This window comes from Sipha flava, unplaced genomic scaffold (genome assembly GCF_003268045.1).
Source record: "Sipha flava isolate LNK unplaced genomic scaffold, YSA_version1 239_pilon_pilon, whole genome shotgun sequence".
Lineage (NCBI taxonomy): Eukaryota > Metazoa > Arthropoda > Insecta > Hemiptera > Aphididae > Sipha > Sipha flava.
Window position 1 is genome coordinate 351,879 of NW_020272883.1, and position 23,313 is coordinate 375,191.

General features: G+C 26.2%; 1 protein-coding gene across 3 annotated transcripts in view; it reads right to left on the reverse strand.

Moving 5' to 3' along the window:
* LOC112683995 (acetylcholine receptor subunit alpha-like) overlaps positions 1 to 16,424 on the reverse strand; it is a 24,356-nt gene extending 7,932 nt beyond the window's left edge. For 2 of the 3 annotated variants that reach the window (XM_025555275.1, XM_025555276.1), the window contains exons 1-5: positions 16,370 to 16,424; positions 13,124 to 13,263; positions 9,033 to 9,077; positions 8,016 to 8,125; positions 7,758 to 7,938 (exon numbers count right to left, since the gene is read on the reverse strand). In XM_025555275.1, the coding sequence (XP_025411060.1) occupies positions 7,758 to 7,938; positions 8,016 to 8,125; positions 9,033 to 9,077; positions 13,124 to 13,263; positions 16,370 to 16,424 (531 nt within the window). Of the gene's footprint in view, positions 1 to 7,757; positions 7,939 to 8,015; positions 8,126 to 9,032; positions 9,078 to 9,899; positions 10,029 to 13,123; positions 13,264 to 16,369 lie in introns of those variants that run through there. The other variant, XM_025555277.1, reaches the window with a different exon arrangement.
* Positions 16,425 to 23,313: the final 6,889 nt, after the last annotated feature.

Genomic DNA, 23,313 nt, shown 5'->3' on the forward strand with positions numbered 1-23,313 from the left:
GGACGCGTTCGCGCGATCCGCTCGTGGGTGGTCGAGTCCGTGCTGCCGCTGGTGACGCCCGCGGCCGCCACCGGTCGTTGGTACCCGGCGCTGTGGGGCGCGTCGTTGGCCGCGCGGCGTCTCGAGCACGCGGTCGCGGCCGCCGACGACTACGACGCGGACGGCGGCGCGGCCGACGACACGGACACGCCGAACGTGTACTTCTACGCGTTCGTCACGCTGGTGTCCGCGTTCCTGTCCTGGACCGCAGCACTGTGCGCGTTGTACCGCGACTCGTTGCGCTCCGCGCTGTCCCGGTTCCCGTACACCAAACGCCCGGCCGCCTAACACGTTCGACCTCGTCGCGGCGGCAGAGGTGTTCGAGTGTACCGCGGTCGCGGTCGCGGTCGTCGTTTCGCGCTCGACCGACGGCAACGGGTAACGGTATCGGTTGACGGCTGACGGCGACCGGCTCGATCTCAACTCGCGACAAGAGAAGTCGCGTCCGTTTGTCTTCGATTGATGTGTATTTATTTATTTATTTATTTTTTTTATTAAAAATTTTTAATCACTAAATCATTAGAGCTTAACTCTTGTTAAAAAAAAAAAAAATACGTAAAAAGCGTGCAGAAAATAAGAAATATAAGGGTAACAGAAAAAATTAAACAAAAATAAAATGAAGTAAAAGAAATCGGAATAAATAAATAAACATTAAACCAAATTAGGAACCCAGCGGATCTTAAAAAACTTAAAACACTTAAAACGATTGGAATTCAGAACTGAAGGATCTAACGGATAAATATCATGTCGGCGAAGAAATTTGAATAGACCGAGGCGAGAGTCTGAAAGCGAACGACATGCCATTAGGATGTGCGAAAAACCGCGCTAAACATCGCCACCGTGCCGAGTGCAGAAAGGAAAGCAGTTTACCGATAGGTGGAATGCCACGAGCCGGGAGAATATTATGAACCTAAGACGCGAGAAAATGTATATTCAATTTTTTTCTAATCTGAATAGGTACGAACGCGTACAGATCGTCTTTTTACGACGCGGAACCGTGTGTTAGAGACTCTGAAAAGGGTCGTTAAACGTACTGGTGACATTGTAGTGGGCCGCGGACTCGAAAAGGTCGAGAACCGCTGTGTTACTCCGTTAACGATATAGGATGACGGATTTGAATTGATTACGCGTCGGCTTTCGCTAAGACGCGTTTCCCGAACGCTACACGACATTGCTTTTAGATATCTGTTCCGAACTCCGATCGTTCGCACGCGAAAACCGTAAGCGCCAAAAATCGGTAGCGGTAGCGCCTAAAGCCTGATCCTAACCTAAACCTACGGAAAAAAAAGAAAAAAATCAAACAAAACTCTTATTGATCTACACGCCCCCGTCGGTGGACGAGTGCGAGGACGTTGAACGATCAAAGTCTTACCTCGGAGATGTCAAAACGTTGCGTCGTCGCCGACCAGTGACACTGCGGCACGCGCAGACAAATGTCTACGGACGACGCGGGTCGTCGCGTACAATTTTTCCAGCACACGTTTCGCACCTGAACGCTACACGGTCCATGAGAAAAATCTGTTTTCACCGCCGCGACGTATGATAACATCGAAACGTACGTGTTGGTCCGACCGCGTACATCGCAGAAGCCGACGTGAGAGCGTGGACGTTGAAACGCGTTTATCGATCTGGTCCCCCGGGTCGGGAATATTTCCGTTCGTGATCGATTCGAAATGGGTTGTTTTGTTCCTGATACGCGCGCGCTTCGCTGTTTATGTGTTTTTCGTAACCAACGACAAATTTTTTTTTTTTTTTTTCTTACCCTTTGACGTAATATCGTCGATGTCGCTACGTGTTCGATTTATGAGCGTGTGACGCCTCGTCATCATTCCGCGTCGGGGAATCAAGTTCGACGGATGTTCCGCTAATATAGATGGATGTACGTTTTAATATTCAAGGGCTGCCGGCGGCTGTGGTCCGGGCGTGAGCGGAGGGGAAAGGTTTTGGACGAGATCAATGAGCGAACGAATACGTTTGCAATGAAAGCCGACGTTTAACGTTGACAAGAGGAGACGGAATGACCCGGTTTTCATGAATATTGATGACGCTACCGTCCGAGAAATACCGTGACGTATTAAAAAAAGAAAAGAGAAGTACGCCAAAGGAAAACGTTAGAAGGGAAACGCAACGGTTCATATTGTTATTGAAATTATAAACATTTTTCAAAGGTTCCGGTTCAATATTTGCATGTACTCTCTAATATTCGTTGAGACTAATACGAGTAATGTTTATTTTTCAAATGCTTTTAATTTTTTCACCGATCAGCTAATAGATATTTTTTTCGATTAAAACATTCACAGTTATCATCAAAACGTAATCAAATCCATGTTTAAACGATTTATACCTGAATATCTGTTGTATATATTATACAGTTACAATTGCTTTGTGTTTAAAAATTCTACTTCGAATAACTGTTATTAGTATAATTTTTAGTAAATTATAGATAAGTTAGTATTAATAATTCAAAAAAAAAAAAATAAAATAAATAAATTACCGATGAAACTTGTTTGAAAAATCGTCTTAGAGATATCCATGTTTTAACATATTCATAGTTTGATAAGTTCAACGTTTGTCGGAGTAGATATTTCATCTTTGCTAACGTTCAGTGTTTTAATGCAGTAGACATGTTTCTATAATTTAATAGCAGCGTACCAACTTGGATATATATGTATATAATATAGATTTTATTTTTCTGTATGAAATACATGTTATTTTATCAAGGATATAAATATCACTAGATACATAATATAAATTAATTTAATACAATTTTTAGGATTTTAAAAATCAATAAAATAAATACAGCTGAATAAAAAAATTTAAGTAGTAGTAATAATTTAGTACAATTTTCTATTCCAATATTTTTATAAAATACATTTATTATTAATGTTCTTTCTTTTTTTCTTCGAAGTTAAATTGACGAAATATTATAAATATATGTATAACTTTTTCGGTCCTTATATTAAGAATTATTTTCAAACATTAAACTTTCTTTTAAATTATACTCTTCATTTTATATTACTGATTAATTTTTTTTAATATATAGTATAGTTGGATACTTTTATAAGGAATATATAATATTTAATAAATTAATTGTATATTTAATGTGGAATTCTTAAATCTAACATAAAACAATTTTTATAGAAATAACCATTTTTCATATGAGATGATATATTAACTAATTGTTCACCAAAAATTAATTGGTTTTTTAATATTGACTGATTCGGTTTAATAGTTTTAATTTGGTTATTACCGTTGGATTTTCATAATTTTAAAAAAATAATTTTTTTTTTTTATCAAATTGATGAACTATTCCTATTTCAAATTCATCTGCTATGATGCATGTACTCAGATTTTATTTTTGGTAAAAATTTAACAATTTGATTTTTTCCACTTAAATTAGATATTTTCGTTTAGACTAAGAGATTGAGTTTCAATAGTATATATGCACTGAACACTAATGAAACATGATAAAATACATTGTCATAGATCAGTGTTCACCACACTATCAACTAAGCTCTAATAAGATAAATAATTTAACATTTTTTCATCTTCCATTTGAAATATTTTTAAATTTTGACCGTTAATAAGAGTGCCCATTATATAGAGGTCTTAATGTATTTTTCTACACGATGAGACCAAAAAAATTGACCGTTACATAGAGGCAACTGTCCTATATAGGTGACCGTTATTGGAAGTTTTACTATAATTTTTTTTTTTAGGTTATGAAGTTAAGTAACAGATAAATTAATACATATAATAAAGATATGTCGATTAAACATTTTCAATCACTTTTGGAGACAGTCAAAAGAAACTGAGAGAAAAATAAAAATAAAAGGAAAATAAAGAGAGAAAATAAGTAGGTAAAGAGGACTGATATTATTTCTTCTCTATTTATAACGTATTGGGTGACCAAAACTTTCTACATACGTGTGTACCTTCGTGAAAAGTGGGATTCAATCGAATATCTTGCAGAAAGTGAAGAGTGGATAAGAAGGGTTGAGTGGTGAAACAAGAAGAAAGGATAAACGAGGAGAAACAGCCCTTTTATCGAACCGTTCGCTTTCTCTCTTTCTAGCTTGGGCTCTGTTAAAATGTATAACCAAAATAATGGCAGTCATATAAGAGATAACAAAGTGCTAGTACTCTAATCGTCAAATATATATTAAACAGTGCGCAAAAAAAACATTTAAAAAATAATTTCAACTAGTAATAGGCACGTGTTCTAAACGATCTTAACATTAATCTTAATTAAATTACATAATTAGACATTAATCATAGAAATCGTATTGAATAATCATACTGAAAATAACTAACATAATTTTGAATCAAATCAAAATATTATTTTTAATAACAATAGTTAAACGAAATAAAATTTCAAAAATGGAGAATTTTTTGATTTAGTTGTAGTTTCGTTTTGGTTTTTGTTTTAACTGAAAACTAATCTTTAATTTATGAGATCAGTAAGCATTTATAAAATTTCGAAAAAATATATTTTTGAAATTTAGACATGTCGATATTGATAGGTTACAAAATTACTCGTATCCAATATCTCGGGAGTTGAGACGTAGTAGTAATCTATCAAAGAAGTATAAAAGTATAAATATAGTTATCTGAGAAGCGATTGTTAGTATGTCTTCATTCATATTTGACATAACGCATATTATAAAATGGATACAATCTATCATGCTTCACTTCAAACAGGATAATTTAAAAATAAATAACATACTGTTGTTAAAAAAATTCAAGCCAAAAATACAAGTATAAATAAAATAAACACATTGTGCTTTATAACGTTCACGTAAACCAAATAAATGCTATATAAAGATATTTTGATTAATATAAATACGCTACTTAGAGTACTTAAGTTTCCGTAATAAACTCTATATTACTGTAAGCTCAAAATAAAAAAATGTTATTTCATAATAAAACGTTACATAAAATAACGTGAATTATATATATCTACCAATAACATTTTCTAATATTATTAAAACAAAGTATTTTATGTATCTCAAAAATGAAACTTTATTTAATAAAAAAGAAACTAAGGTTGTATTAATTAACTTGATTTAAAATATGAATTGTACATAAAGTATGAATTCCTACATATCAAAAAAATATATAATATTCAACATTCAATATGTTTGATAATGTAATTTGATTTTTAGGCTATCTAATAATAGTAAACTAAAACAAAACAGAAAAACAAAAATTATAATACAAATCATAGTCTTACACTATTTAAAATAAAATAAAAAAAAATTAAAAAAAAAATGGTCAAATAAATATATTTAAATGAAATAGTACGTTGGTAATAATAATACTCGTTCAATTCGTATTAAAATTCAACTAAATCATGTATGTAGGTAAAATTTAAATCAAGTTCGTATTATGTATAAAAACAACTGATAATTTGTCTTAACATAACTAGTAAACTAAAATAGGGGACAGGGATGTAAAATCGATTTGGACGTCAGTTGCACACTAAGTTTGAAAATTATCAGGGTACTATAAAGAAAAACGCTTTGAGATTTAATTCATTATGCAACTTTTGTTCGGAAACACTAAAACACGATCCCCTTTGAGTTATTGAACTTGTTAGCGATATTAAGTTTTTCTTGCCTAAATATTCGAACCACATGAACAGGAAAAAGAAAAGTAATAAAACAAAGTGCTTTTTGTACACTTAGAAGTAGACGAATAATATTTGGCCACCTTTTAAATTTCCCCCAAAAAATTTAATGAGAAACATGGGGCACATATTATACAACTAATAAAACAATAAATCGAATAGATTATTGAATTGAACTAAATTATTTATTTTCTCTTAAAAAAAACCGGTTTATTAGTTTAAAACGTATTAATGATTTGTTTTAAATTATACAAAATAATATTGGAGAATATTATAACACTAACGATATAATGTACTTTAATAAAATTGTTTTTATATTATATACTTTACTAAGATCAGTTTTTAAATAGAAATGTTTGTTATTGTATGTATTCAATTGTTATTAAGATGGAAAAATACATTATATTTATAAATATATAACTTTTTGTTATCATTTTAACCATACAGAACTTATTTCAAACTATGTTGTATTTTAGTTGTTCAAAACTTGCTGTTACCAGATTGTTCTCAACTCTAACTGAGGCAGTGTACAAACACAAAATTAATTATTAATATTATGCAAACATTTTATTTATTTCATTTGTTGAGTTTATTCTTTGATAACATTTTTTATCAATGGTGTTATGTATTTTTTTAGAAATATTCACGTTTTAATCAAATTATAAACAATAATCAGTTTTGAGAGAGTTTTTCTAGAGCTTTAATTTTAATGTGTACACAAACGTTCATGTATAACTACATAAAATTATTGAGAGATTATTGATTATACTAGAATTCTATACGATGTGGTACATAGTGTAATTTGAAATCGATTGTAGCCTAAAGCGATAATTTTACATGTTCATTAAACCAATATTCAATGTGAATTAATATATTTATATATAAATAGCCTGTTAAGTCAATACCGAAATGTGAAATAATATTTACCAAGGTGAATAAACATAACAATGAAACTTCAAACTATCTTTAATTAAAAATGATCCATTAAAATATAATAAAATTAAATACAAAATATTTTATTATGATTAATCACAATTCGATATTTTAACTATATATTGTTTTTTAATAAATGTATGATTTATATATGAAATAACTACACAACTGGCCTACTGATTCTAAAGTTTAAAAATTATTAAAGTATTTGATAAAGGAAAAACTGTAATTATTTGCAAATATCATTATGACGGTTAACCAGTTTTCATTTTTTTTTTTTTTTTTTTTTTTTTTATATGAAAATCATTTTCGAAACGCCCTACTATGTGCGTAGCACTAAACTTTATTTATTCCGATTATATCGAAGTAACTTAATGAGGCTCGACTTAACCTAACAAATACTCGTCGACTTGACGGAATAAGAACTGTATGACCAAAACATCTGCGCTATGTAATTAACGAACTTCTCACGTTCGTACGTTCCTCCTTAACAATCTCAACACAAGTATTTGAGAAAGCTAATGAAGATCAATAGAGTTTCCCAGAAATTGCGTACAACCATACTATAATATATATTATACCTTGTAGGGAAAGAAAGGTGTTTGCAAAAAAAAAAAAATAAAAACACATTAAAAGGAAAAAACTTATTACTATTACGCTCGAAATTGTACATATTATCTCAGAACTAAGAATGGTGTTTTTAATTTTGGCTATTGATCATGTTGTACTTTAGCGTACGTAGAGCTGCTGTTGGAAATATTAGTCAGCGAGGATTATTTCATTCGTGATAATTTATAATTTGTTATTTTTGTATGATGATAAATACAAAATGTAACAGTTATACTCAACATTACTATGTACTAAAATTATAAGGTAAGTATGTATTTGCTTTAAGTTAGATATATTAGATACCTACTTTACCAATTACATAAATAATTTTATAGTAGTCTTATTTTTCATAAAAATATGATATCGATGTAAATGTATATTTTTTCACATACATTGTGTATTATAACTGTTTAAAATTACTATCAAAAACGCCAACAGCAGCTTATAAATCAAATATGTAAGATTCATAATAAATATTTATTTGTTACAAACTAAAATACAATAATATTATTCTGAAATATAAAAATAAATAATCTGTGCGTAATACCTGGAAACCGTCATAGGTCCACGAGCCGAATTTCATCACACATGTTTGTTCGTCAAATGGGAAAAATTCTACGTCTATCTCACAGGAAGACTTGTAAATAGCTGGAGGTTTCCATTCAACCCGACCACTATAATGAAGCATAGCTTTGGTAGCTAACGTTACTTCAAAATTCCCATCAGCACTTTAAATTTATACATTGAATTGATTATAAACATAATATGTGCGTGATTCCGTTATAATAGGGTCAGAGAAACTTACTTGTTATAGAGAACAATGTCTGGTCTCCAAACGTGTTCTGAAGGTACGTGTAACCCTTCGACACCACCATATTCTTTAGGATTCCACGTTAGTTTATAATCATACCAATACTGGGGAAATAAAAAAGAAAACAATGTTTTACTCTATTATTCAATAATTGTTACTATTATTTTTTTTTTTTTAATTATGTATATTCAATCTATTACAACGCAAAACAATAAGAATAGTTTATGGAAATTAGTAGATAAATATAAATAAAATAAAAATAGGTACCAATAAAAGTAAAATTACAGATCTGACAGAATACATATAATTGTTAAATTGTAAAGAAAAGTAACCATTTTTATGGTATAGAAATTAAATATATATATATTTATAATAATCAAGTAGTAATAATTCTACATTTAAAAAAAAATCTTATCAACAAACCTATATTATATTATTGCAGTTTGTTAAAAACTTTATATTTTTTTTCGAGTAATTTTTATAAGCTCATTTTGAATGTAGATCTAAAAGATTTTTCAAGTATCATACTGACATTGATTGATTTCATTTTTTAAAATGAAATTTTATAATACTGATTATTTTCATGGAATATATAACATAAGTAATACTGTCAAATAATGTATGAAATTAATGCAAATTTTAAAATTGAGTTAATAATCTAACTGTTTTTAATTTTTTTATTATTTTTTTTATAAAATAATGTAGAATAATCACAATAATCACACAAAATAAAACACTTATATTAAAAATTGTAATTTAAAAACATTATAATATCAATAAATTAGCTAAAATGTTGAATCGATTTGATTAAAATCAAAATATTTACTTATGAGTTGTTTTGATTTATCAAATCTAAAAGAAATAATTAATTTTTTAATTAAAATTAAAAGCAATTTATTTAATACAGTAATTTACTAGTAAATTATAAAAAATTAATTCAATAAAATAATAATACAAATTTAGTGTGTTACTTCATTATAATAAAAAGTTGTTCCTTTTTATAATTCTTACCTGTTCTACCCATAAGTTCGTCGTCATAATTTGATTCTTTAAATTCTGAAACAAATAGTTAATAAACTATAAAAGGTAATTGGGTTGATTATTTTTAAAAAATGTCAATATTAATTTTAATATTTTGGTAAGTTGGATAAAAATCACAATTTTAATTACAATATTTTCCACTTGTAGTACATTTAAAAATGTCAGTACATCCAAATAAATGCATTACGTAGGTAGGATATTTTCAAAATTCTTTAGTAATAGTGTTTAATAATGCTCATGAATAAAATAATGAATTCGATTTATTAAAAAACAGTATTTTTATTTTTAGCTACATAAGAAAATTTAATGTTTTTATATAATACATTTTATTTCTGCTATAAGTTAATTATTATGATAATTTTAATAAATATCATTATATTATCATATAATAATATATTATAATATCATTATCATTATATTTTGGAATTTATTATTGCATTTATTTAAGCAAATTATCAAATTTAATCTTAATAGATTACAGAATAATAACGTTTGTCGCTGTCAATAAGTTATTTTTGGTTTTCATGGCTTTACGGATTATCGAAACACTAAGAAAAACTAATCAATTTTGTGACAGTAAAATTACTATTATAATAGATCAATCTAAAAAAAAATCTTAGTTCAATCCATCATTAATACATTTAATGAGTGTTTAATTTTTTTTTCTTCGATATGCTGTTCGGAAAATTCCGTGTAAATAATGTAATATTACATTTTTAAAAATACTCTCAAAACTATGATTTGAATTAACTAAAGCGGATAATTATTTAATTAAATAATAAATAGTTATTTATTTGATTTAGTTTCATTATTGAAAATGATATTTAAGATACCTACTTATTGAGTTTTGGAATTTTCCATTCTCACGTTTTACTTGATTTTTCTTAAATCAGGTACTTTGCATGTCGTTATAGTAGTATAATGTATGAGTACATAATGTGTGGATATATAAATGGAAATATATTTTGTATGGCCCATTTTCGATTTATCTTTGTCACTACAAACAGATGTAATTTCCGTTTTAACGGATTCAATATCTTCATATTCATTACAAAGAAAAATTGAAAGAATATGGAAAAGTTTTTCATTTTTCAACATAAACTGTATGAAATACAATTGTCATAGATAAAACTGTTTTCATAAATAATAACTAAAGGACAAACAATTTGAATTTTGTTATTTTATATAAATAATATACATTGATATAAGTTGATATAATATGCCTGAGATTAGTGGAAAATCATCCAAATCAATGTTATATTTTGAACGTAACGTAATAATATTACATTAAAAGATAAATAAATAATAAAATAATAATAACCACTATTACATTTCAACAATGATGATGAAATTAATAAATTTTAATTTCTGCTTATTGTACAAATTATATTATTTTAAATTATAATATTAATCAAGGTTATATTATGGAACCTTAATTTCAAAAAATAAATAAAAAATTACGCATTTTGATATGACAATGAACTTGAATAATTGAAACCACAATCAACATAAATATTTTGACAGATAAAATATATATTAGTTTATTTTAATTGAAAAAAAATGTAAGGCAATAAAGGATATTATTTTGAAACAAATTAATTAGCAAATATTTTATTGCTAGACTATTATTACTTATTGCTTAGATCTACTAGAAGTTAGTATGCACATATAGCATTTTACAATACATAGAATTAATAATTGAATCTAATTATTTTTATGTTATATTATACCTACTCGTATTTATCATTTAATATTACAATAAAATGATAACTATAATTTTTTTTTTAAATAGTTTTCATAATACAAAAATAGGTATTGAAATTATAACCATGTTAACATTAATATCATTATTATTTCAAATAAGAAGTATAAGTTGTGATCGAATATATCAATAAATTTATATAAATTAATATCAAGATAACCTTAATTAATTAATTTTTTTCTTTTTAATTCCAGTACCTCAAATAAAATTTATAATTAAATAAAATTAGGAGATTATAAAAGCGTTAAATAAAAAAATATCTATAGCCAAAATTTAATTTGTAATTTAATACCTTAAATTCGGTTTTTTCATCTAAACATGAGATACATTGGTTGTATACTATTTTTTAATTAAAAAGCGTAAATCATCACATTTCATATTTAAAATTGATTTTAAATTTCGTTTACTTAAAACTGGTAAAGTTTTGTTAAAAAAAGAAATGGAGTTTCTTATTATTTCCTCATCGCTATTACTGATTTCGATGATTTCCTCCATTTTTTTTTTTTTTTTTAAGTACAGGGAATTTGAAAAATAACCTCTTTAATGTAAAATCTGTGTTTAGTTTGAAAAAGGCCATTTCAAACTTTTTCAGCTTCTACTCGTATTCGAAAAAGTATTCTAAGAAAAAAAAATTTCCATACTGTTGTTTGTACAATATCTCTTTTGTTCCATTTAAAATCTAGAAGATTCAAGATTCAGTATTTATTATTTCATGAGAATTTCACCGAAACATTGTAAAATATGAAAATATGTATAATACATACATTATACTATATATATATATATATATATATATATATATATATATATATACTATATATATATTGTATATTATTAAATATAATATCAATGGGAAAATAACCATCACATGTTTATAGAAAATAATAAAATTGTTGATTTTCATAAAATATTTTTTAATATTTTAAATTGTAAACAACAATAAAATGCTTAAATTGTATAATTAATCTGTTTATAGGTGAATAAAATGTGACGAGAACTGTACTTAAAATAGTAAATCATTGAAATTTTACCTTTTGTAGCAAATATATTTAATTTAATTAAATTTAATAAGATTATTTGTTTCCCATATCACGTATATTGGTAAAATAATGTAAATTGCATAATATCAGCTGTCATATTACATTATTGGATGCATATCAGTTGAAATAACATAACATTACTATTAATATTCATTCTATAACATTCGGTTGAAACTAAAAATTAAATTTGAAGTACGTTGTTTGAAAAACGTAAAACAAATTGTTTACTAATGAAATTTACTTTATAAAAAATACTTATGGGTAAGTTGTTGTCCTGTCAAAACGAAGGTTACGCATATGTTAATTATATCCTACATACAACAATGACGTGCAATCACTTTGCTTACTTTTCTAAAAGCAAATATTTTACTCATTGATCGATCGTTTTAAGCAAATTAATGTCATGTATATATATTATTTTATAACGCTAACGCTTATTAAAAATTATTGTATTGCTGTTTAATACAAGTGTGTAATTATGCTAAAGATTAATTAATTGAAAATTGGTATAAAAACTGTGTTTTGATATTATACGTGTATTCACGTAGAGTAAATTATCATTATTTTTTAATAAGTGCCTTCGATAAAAAATTTGGAATGAAATTATTCTTTTTCAAGTCGAATTTTGAAATATACCGATGAAGTAAATTTTTAAAAAGCTGATTACAAATTGCAATCGTTACGTATATCAAGTGAAAAAGCTTTATCGAAATCTCTATTCCATCGTTCATACGTAAACATAAATAAAATGAAAGTAAAAATTAAATAAATATTTCACTCGAATTCGAATTTTATTACATGCAATTTATTTTGTTGATAAAACTAATAATTATAAGAACAATATCATCAAACTTTTTATTTATTAGTTTTTATCAATAGGTATAGTTATAGTATTAAAACCGTGAACAATTATGTATCAAATACAAATACACTGTTTTCCAAATTTTATTGTAACAGCCTATTATCAAATTTATACTATTACGTGTGCAATTTTTGAAATATAACAAATCTTTGGGTTCATTTATATATTTTATTTTTAATAAATGGCATTACACTTATACGCGACGTTTAATTTTATATAAAACAAATCGCTCACCTATATCAGCAAATCCTAAATGTTTGTAGTTAAATAAAAAAATGTTTATATATTTTTTACGTATATGTATATTGCCTACTTAATAATATATTACTATTTAGTTGCCTATGAACTAAGTTGAACTGAATACTTAAATCATATCAAAATCATAGTTAAAACTTACAATATCGATGAGTTGTGATAGTTTGAGCTTAATCTGAACTGGTAGTGGATCAGTATTATTGAGCACAGGTCTTACGAGTTTGTTGTAGTTAGACAAAAGGTCATCATACAGCCTTTTTGCGTCCGGATTCATCGAACATCCTGTAAAAAATTCATTAATATTTTTAAGTAATAAATAATATGTAACAGTTATTAAAACAAAACAATGATTACCTAATATTATAAATAATAACAATTGATACAATTATTTCATTAAAAATTATCATTTTTGAGAACTATTTGATTCCTTTATTATTATTTCCTGTATTATTTTTTAAAATAAAATATAATGCATATTATAATCTATCAACTATAAATTATAGATTATATTGTAACAAATTTTTAGTATTCTTATTTTATACTACACTTATTAAATTTAATTTTTGAAACTCAAAGAATTAATTTAAAACACAAAATCAAGTAATAATTAGATTTCAAAAAACCTCAAACATTTTATGTATAATTTACATAATATTTTGTCACTTTTTGGCCAGAATTATTTAATTTATTCCCTCTTATTTTTTACTGTACTGTAAGAGACGGTAAGTATTATAAAATGTTAGAACATTTCAGTAGTTTTATATCTTCTCTTTCTTTGGCTTTATTTTATTTTAGCTTTTTTGTTCTTTGAATGCACTGGAAAATTGTAAAACTGATTAGGTTAATTAAACAAATATTTGAACACTGAGTTAAGTACACAATTTTAAACAAGTTAAATTATAGTATACAATGTATAACCTATACATACTACCTACTTAGTTTATTTTATTTGTAAAAAATATGCATTTAATATGTATAGACATTAAGATATTATTTTTGGCAGTTTCTTTATATTTTTATGATTTATTTTTCGAGATATAAAGAAAATATCAAGTAATAAAAATGTAGTTGTATACATTTCTTTTCAATAGAATACATGTATTTGGCAGACGATAAATTACAACAATGTACAAAAAATAAATAACCATGAACGCCATACATTTTTTTTATACATAAAATTATTGAAATCTAAAAAACATAAGTAATTAATATTTATAACTTTTTAAAACAATAACTATACATTATGTCTATATTTATTATGTTCTCTGAAGTATTTTCATTTTTCTATCCTCCCTCCACTTTAACACACTTAGGAAATCGAAAAAATGAGATATTTTGCATACCTTCCGGGCTATTATGAGATAATAATTAATTTTTACTATTTGAAAACAATGATCATAAGAAAAAATATGAAGCACTCTCCATTTTGCATTTTACTCTGATCCTAAAATAAACAATAAGAAAATATTATGAATTAAACTGACATTAATTATTTATCTGAGATTCATCACTATTTTTACTCAATTGTTCAACAATATCGAAAATCAATCATATAAGTTAGGTTAGATCTAACCTAACCTATAACCAAACCTAAATAAATAAATAAAAAATAAATATTAATTGTGGACATTATTTCTGTAAGAATACTCGTACACACTTACTTAAAAAACATTATCAGTTACATATTATAATTTTTTGTTACCTGTTATGATTCCCCCAGAAATGTTAGCCAAAGAAAACATTGTTTACTGTATTATATTCGAATGCATACCAATATTAATAGTCATGTTAAGTTTGGATGGTTAAAAGGACTATTAGTCGTAATAAGATGGAACGAATATATACACTTAAACGGGTGGTTCAATAGAAACCCCTATGTTAAGCAATCCCTTGACTCGGAAATTCCCTTGATTCTGTACGACCAAGAAAATGGTTTTAAGAATTATCGTACAGTAGATTGAATTTCCGAAAAATTCATTATTATGCCTTTCTACCAATCTTGATTATTTTTTCACCCTCTCTACCATAAAGTCGAACAAAAGATTCTTATTATGAGTTTCCTATTCTTTAATTTCGGGCATTTATTGGAATCATTGTAAATAATTGTATTTCTTTAATATTCTTTCTACAAATCGATTATATATATTTTTTTAAATGGTAAATCGTGAAAATTGAAAAGTTTAATTATTTTGTCAGCTAAGGCCTACGATAAAATAAAAATTTTTAAATTAATTTATAATTATTTTATTATGCGATATGCAAGTATATTATTTTTTCAACCACAACCTCAATTTATGAAATGTGTATTGCAGTCAGTGAACTTTTAACAGTACTGATAACTTACTTAATATCATCTTTATGGTTGAAACTTTTAAGTTTCAGAATATAAAATTAAAAATGCTGCATTTAAAAATTATTATAATAGAAAACAATAAAAATATCATTTTTGCTAAAATGTCGAGTACTAATAATTTCAAACAGCATAAAAATGTATTTTTTTTTTAACGCGAAAGGAGCGAAAAAATATGTGTTGTTTGTCAAAAAAGAAAACATCGAATAGACTTTTTATACATAGATAAATTAATATGTACATTTTTTTTATATTTATGTGTTGTAATACCTAAAAGTATATTACATTGTTGAAAAATCATAACTTAAATCAAAGCTTAAATTTCTCAAAAGTCATATTGTTATTTTTTGAAAGTATTTAAAATCTTTAATAATTTCAACATTACCAACCTTCGCTTAGGACTGTTTTTCAAAAGAAATAAATTATTATTACATTTGAATACTATTGTAACACATAGTATCATATAGTATCATCTCAATGATACTTTAAAAGATTACAATTCGTATTCTAATAAAATACGTTACATTTTCATAAATATTCTTCAGCCAGTTTTGTAAATGAAGCAATAAAGAAAATATTTGGGTTTCTGTATTCAGTCAAATTTTACAATTTTTTTTTTTTGCAATTAAATGTTTTAAAGAAATAAAATTCATAATAAGATAGAAATTATTATGATAAATTATTGTGGGTTAAGTGCACAAATAGATACCAAAAAAAATAGTTGAAATAAGACATTAACGAAATCATAATGCATATTATTTTATTATATATCATATTGGATTCCTTAGAAAAAGATGCAAAAATTCAACTAAGCTTCTGTGTTATTTTCATTGAAACTGTTGAGTGAAATTTAATATTAAATTTATTAAATTTTATTAAATTAAATTTGAATTTTAAAAATTTCATAAAATTAGAGTTAAATATTATCAATCTATATTAAAATGTGTTTTAATCAATTCGGTTGTTTACTGACATAATAATAATTTTGTAGTTATATTTGAATAATTAGTAAAACATGTATTGTCTTTTATTTCTCACCGGAAATTATGACGAGCATGATGCATAATATTATGGCGCCGGCCAACGTCTTCATTTTTCGGTGACCATGTCAAAGGTCACAGCATGAGGTAGCACCAACGCATGGTTTCCTAAAACTAAATAAATATTATTAAATAAATTGTTGTGTTTTAATACTGCTCTATACTACAAATAATTTATAAAAACAAACAAAGCCTTAAAACGGTATCAATTTCAAATGAACTATTTAAACTCTGAATACGTGTATATTATATAAAATAATTACGTTCAAATAATATATCTGTTATATCCGACGTATTAGCATATAAATGTTTTAAAGTATTATTATTATTATTAATTTTTAGTGACGATGGCACTATAAAAGTTTTTAGAAACATAATTCTATCAAAAAGAAACTTTAAATTATTTTTTATGACTATACTCGTATAATATAACTATGTTATATAGAAAATTTAATAATATTTGTACGTCTCATTTACAAACGGATTATTATTATTAATAACTATATTAAAATGTCAAATTTAATAATTTACATTCATATTCTTGTTGTTATTTTTAAATTTCGTTCTTAGTATCATAAATAAATTAAAATTTTAATTAAAAATATCATCAAATAATATCAAACTTCAAGTTCGATTACTTTCTCAAAAAATAAAAACTTTGTCAGTTTTGATAATATAGTTAATTGTTACATGAAAAATAAATAGGTAAAAGTAAAATGTTTTAAACTGTAAGTTGTTTTGTGTATTTAAATTAAAATATCTTCTAAAATTTCAAATATAATATATAATCATAATTTAAAATTATTTTTTACATTTAATAATTTCATACAGTTTTTTGTATTCAATTTATGTTAAATTTCTCAACTGGTCATTTTAATGTAATTGAATTTTTAAAAAAAAAAAAATTGTGTCTTTTTCTAAAATACCTTATAATAACTTATTTAATTTTAATAATTCATGTTTTATAATATTATTAAATGTTATAAATTAGTATATAAATTATTAATATATTTTATTTAATTAAAACTATATGCCAGTCGACATCGAGTGTTGAAATACAATTATTTAAAATATATTTAATTCCTTAGTTCAAACTTAAAACGAACTTAGTTTTGTTATAATATGTATCATATATAATATCAGACCTAATTTTGGTTTTTTCAATAAATATTTGTAATTAATTTTTATTAATTTATGTCATGATATAACCTACGTTTATCAATTTTACATAATATAAAGTCGATTAGATTAATAACACACATATATTTTGCATCCTATCGAGCTCATCCTCAATGAGTATCTCTATAGTTTAAATTACACTGATGTTATATTTATAAAATTATAACTATATTTCTCAAATATTTATTCACTATATATAATTTATAACTTTTATAATTTGAAATAATAATTAATGGAGTGTAAGTAATTAGGTAACTTATAATTTTTATAAATATATGATGCTTTTATAAAAATAATTTAAAATAATAGTATGTTTTTGTTTGTTTTGTGAAAACAAATAGTTGTTTTTACAGTAAAACTTGTATACTTTTATATGCGTGTAATTAATTACAATGCTCCAGGGCCCAGTTAAATTGAAATAAAAAATGATATAATAATTATGGTTATTTTAATTTAAAAAATTCGGTACCTTGCAATATGTCATTTTGTACTAGACATATTAAAAAACATATTAAAAACCAGCATTTGTTTTAAATTCAGAAAAAATCAAAAGTTTTGTATTTTATAGTTGTTTTATTTTTTTATTTCTTCATTTCTTCAAAATGATGAAGATTGATTTGTTAGGAGTATACAGTTCTTTTCCCGTGACAATTTATTTCTCACGCCCTCATATTCCTCTTTATTTCCGTCGTTATAGGACAGCTTGTACCATCCCACCCAGTTTGACATAGATAAAATGCCTCACGAACCCCATGTAACTATTACCATCAAACATTCTAGTTTAGCCTTTTACGTCGTATTTCGATACTTATTATTTTCAAAATATCACACTATAATAAATAAATTCATCAGTCACAGATGAAAATACTGCATAATGATTTAAAATAATGAACTACAGAGTATGTTATATATATATATATAAATTATTTATGAAACTAACTAAATTTATTATATTTAATATTTAATTTTTAACAGATTCCATGAATTTTCTGTTCCAGTGGTGAAGAATTCAATTACGAAAATCAATTTAAAAAGATATTGAACTATACGAACAAGTTAACTTACTACCATTTTCGTATTATCGTATTATCGAAAACTCATGGTTGATGTTGATTTAAAAATAAAATTTTAAACTATGTTGTGACCTTATTCGGCACTATTATAATCGATATTATATTTTAATAATATTCAATCTTGTTTCACAGTACAAGATAGCGCTAATGCTAATTTTGTAATTTGTGTATATTATTTGAACCCTTGCAAATATTTGTATAAGATATACAAACAAATATACTCATACTTTACACAAACAGAAATTTCTTCTAAATCAGATATTTATGAACTAAATATTATCATAGAAACTAGAACATAGACCATCATAGTTTTATTTTATATGATGTTCATTTAATAACAAAGACAAAAAAAATGTTGCAAGTAAAAAAAATATTTTTCAAGACTAATAAGAAAAAACCATTTTTATATCAGAAATATTTTGATATACTAGATATAAATATCTAAACTAACATAAAAATTGATTGTTCATCCTAAATAGTTCAATTAAAATGTATTTTATGATGCAATCGCACTTTATATAGTTTAATTTTGTATATTAAATGGAATAATAGTTTGACATTATGGTAAAAGATATTAACCTATTATGTATACAATTTAACTTAACGTACATTTAAATGAATTTAAATATATTTAAATTTTAACTTGGAAGTGCCGCCTTTGACTTTAGATGGGCCCTTGGGCACACAGACCTTAGAAACCCTTGTAGAAACTACAGTACAATTACTATTTAACATTACTTAATAATTTTCAAATTATATAATCTTTGTCTTTATTCAAAAATTTATCAACGGTATTATTTTATCATGGAAATATAATAATAAATATCCTTGTAGCCGCTTTTTACTATACGTCCATAACTTGTTAATCAAATTTATCGCTACAGAAGTAATCGTCGTATTTATAGCATTAAAATTTTGAGTTGAATATTATTTAATATTATTTTTAAATTATAACTTATTATGTAAACTTGACAGCCAAATACTCGTATGTAGTTGAGATAGGTAGCGTCAGTATGTTATTACAACATTAAGTTGTAAATTATATTTTTTCGGAGCCTCCGTCGGTCGGGAGTTTCATTAATTCGTGCTCAACGTGCCATTGAAGTAAAGATGGTATTTCTTGTAAGACCAAAAACTATAATGTTATTTTATATTTCAGAAATCGTTGTGTATTTTAAATACATTATAAAATTATAAGTAATATTTGTCTACTGAAGAAAATAGTTTAATAATAGACAACTATAATATGAACTATGATGTTTATTTACGAATTATAGTGTTTAAAACATTAACCTACTTACGTATATCCTACATTGAAAATTCACTGAATTTTAAATTAATTTACATATACAAAGTATGAAACTTTTCCATGCATAATGTTAGAACAAATCATCATTATTCATACTTATTAACTACATATATACATATTCACTGCGCTTGCATATGCGCACAATGATAGGATACATCGTAAAATATTTCAAAAAATAATGTTATGATCACCTCTGCATCGAATAGATACTGGAATATTAGTTTTTTTTTTTCATATTCACTGATATTATACGGACAGCTTATGAATATATGTTTGCATAGATTATTATGAAGAAAAAAGGGTTATTGTATAGTTCAAAGGCAATTCGAGTGATTTAGGAGGTAGGTACTTAATTCGATTACTATGGTAGAGCCAGTTTATCCACACGGTGTAGCTACTGCGCCGTCAATATACAACGTAACACTGCGGTGTACTGTGTGTGCACCTCCATAATCATACATATAAGTATTGGGGGATTTTACAACGTTAAATCCGCCTTCCCCGTGTTTTTGAGTAGTTATAAATTTTTTTTAAAAATAAAATTATATTTTTAATTATTTTTCAACTTTTATATTTTTTTAAAACAATAAAAATTATTGTATTTCAAACTCCAAAACAGTATATTTTTCAAAAAAAAAAGTAGATGCATACAGTAATCAAATATCGAACTAGTAGAAAAATATTTATAAGCATTTTAAATACAAGATTAGATGAAAGAAATAGAAGGTTATAAGATTTGTATACCTATATAAAATAATTGACTACTAGTAATTTGTGATTTGTTGTTGGATTTCGCTTTCAAAGAAAAATTCCCGTTTAATAAATTGTAAAAACATTACGAAAAAAAAAAAATGCCAAAGTGTATATGTATTTTTTTGTACTTTTTTTAAGTAGTAATTGCTTAAAATTGTTGTTAAAAAACATTAGTTGATATCGATTAAAATTTAAATGTTTAAAAAAATCACTCTTTATACATGTGTTAGAGATAACCTTCTTGGTTTGATATAAGATCTTAGGCTCTAAAACCACAATATAACAATAGCCCACGGCCGTAACCAAACATTAAATTAAAATTTTAACACTATACAATAATCATTATTGTGATGATATTCACAGTTCAAGGAACGTGCTTAAAATCTTATATGGACGGAGGGGACGACGAGAAATTTTTAACAACAATGTAACAAACCGTTTTAATTGTTAGAGAATTATGTTACTATTTGGCGTACAATGCGAGAAAACAATCGACTCGAAAGATTCAAGCCTAAGCCGTATTTCATATACTAATGATGCAACTTAGATGTTTCCGAAGAATAATAGATACTGTAAAACATTGATTAATACATAGCAATTTAAAAAAATTAATTACTTTAAATAATAACAGTGTAAGTATTTGTACGTCTATTGCTGTTTTAAATCTGCATTCGTCTAGACGACATCCAAATACCCCTTAATTCTTAGTAGCACCGTATTTATAAATGATATATATATATAGCTTATTATTATAACTACATACGGTAAATTAATGCACTATTATTTTCTCCCTTATTCATTATATAATTAATCACCAAATTCTATAAGCTTTTGTGTTAACCCTCGACAGAATGATAGTTTTATTGTTATACGAGTATAAGTAAATATTGAAAAAAACTCTGTTTATCAATTATTCTTGTCTGTACATAACTTTTAATAATCGAATACAGCTAACACAATCTTTAAAATACTACATAGATATGCTTTTGAAATAAATATCTACAACGTGTGAATTTATGACTATACCATATAAACATATAATAATTTTTATCGTGTTCAATAGGTACTGTTACGTGCATCGATATACTACCAGTCGTCCGTAGTTAATTTAACGCATACATTATAAATTATTGTTTAATTTCCAGCTGTTTTCCCAAATAAGTTAACATTACCAACAAAATTTAAATGTTGGATTTGTTCAACATACTTCAATATGTTCAAAGTTTAGATACATTGAGTCGCTGGTTAGCAAATATTATATAACAAAAAACATAATTAAACTCTTGGTACTTTGTCCTCGATCATTTATCACACTAATAAAATAGCTACTGGGGAGTTACATATATATATATATATACATACATATGGATTTTTAAATTGTATTAGTTTATTTAACGTGTGTATCTTTAAAAGTTCATATAAATAGATCACATACAAATAGAGTTTTAGTCAAAAGATGCTTTGTGCAACTGCAACTTTTCTGTAAGTACTTTCTACTTAATTGCTTACAATTTTAAACTATAGTCGTTAAAACTTATATATTTTTGTATTAATAAAACTTTTGGTATTATTTTCAACACTTAAGGGTGATTAAACTTTACATGTCGAGTTTCTTGATTACCAAATAATTACAATCATAAGAATTTCTAAATTATAGCTAACTATGAGCATATTTTTCAAAGACACGACCTCAATCGATGATAGGTATTTCAATAAAGGTCGAAAAAATAAATTAACATATTTATTCTACTTATTTCTAACGATTTACTTAGGTACCGTTAATGGTAGAACCTGCGTAAAATCATAAAAACCGTATGGAGCGAATGAATATAAAAGAAAAAAAAAAAAGAAAATCGCGTTTTAAAAGGTAATACCTGATACCTGAAGTAAATAATCATCGCTATCCGTATAACTGTACGTCCACATCACACTGCCTGTCGTATACCGTAGATATTCGTATGAATAAAAATATAAAGTACATCGGATTAGTATCCGTAACACCGTTGTTATCGTACCGGACATTTTGCTTCGCGCAGTTTGCCGTAAAATTGTATCATATAGCATTATACAGATAACACGACAACGGTACAATACAAACATATCTCGTTGACGACAGTAAAATGATCTTTGTAGCGCAACTAATTGGGGTCCGTTAACGACCTTGAGTTCAGCGCATTACCGTGCCCCGTGGAATAGTTAATCATGTATATCATCGCTTACAAATTATTATCATAACCTAGCCGGAAAACGTTCGGAAACAATCCTATTTATTATTGTGGAATTCTAATAATAATAAAAAAAAAAAAAAAATGAGATAAAAACGGAAAAAAACTAGATGCATTCTTCTTCGAAGCATTGTACGCCGCAGTGCAACCGCAGGTACCACGTGCGGGTATAAAAAGATTGATCGGCCGACTTACGTTGACCAGTAGGGTTTTCGGTTTGGAAGTGATTCGAGAGTGCCTCCGACGAATGCGATCCAAAAATCGGATCCGCGCGCGGTGTCATCATATCACGCGAATAAACGTTATTGCCCACGATCGCAACGAAAACCAAGTTCGAGTAGAGCACGAAAAATATGTTATCTTACAAGAAGGACTCGTCGAGTGTGTGTGTGTGTGTGTGTGT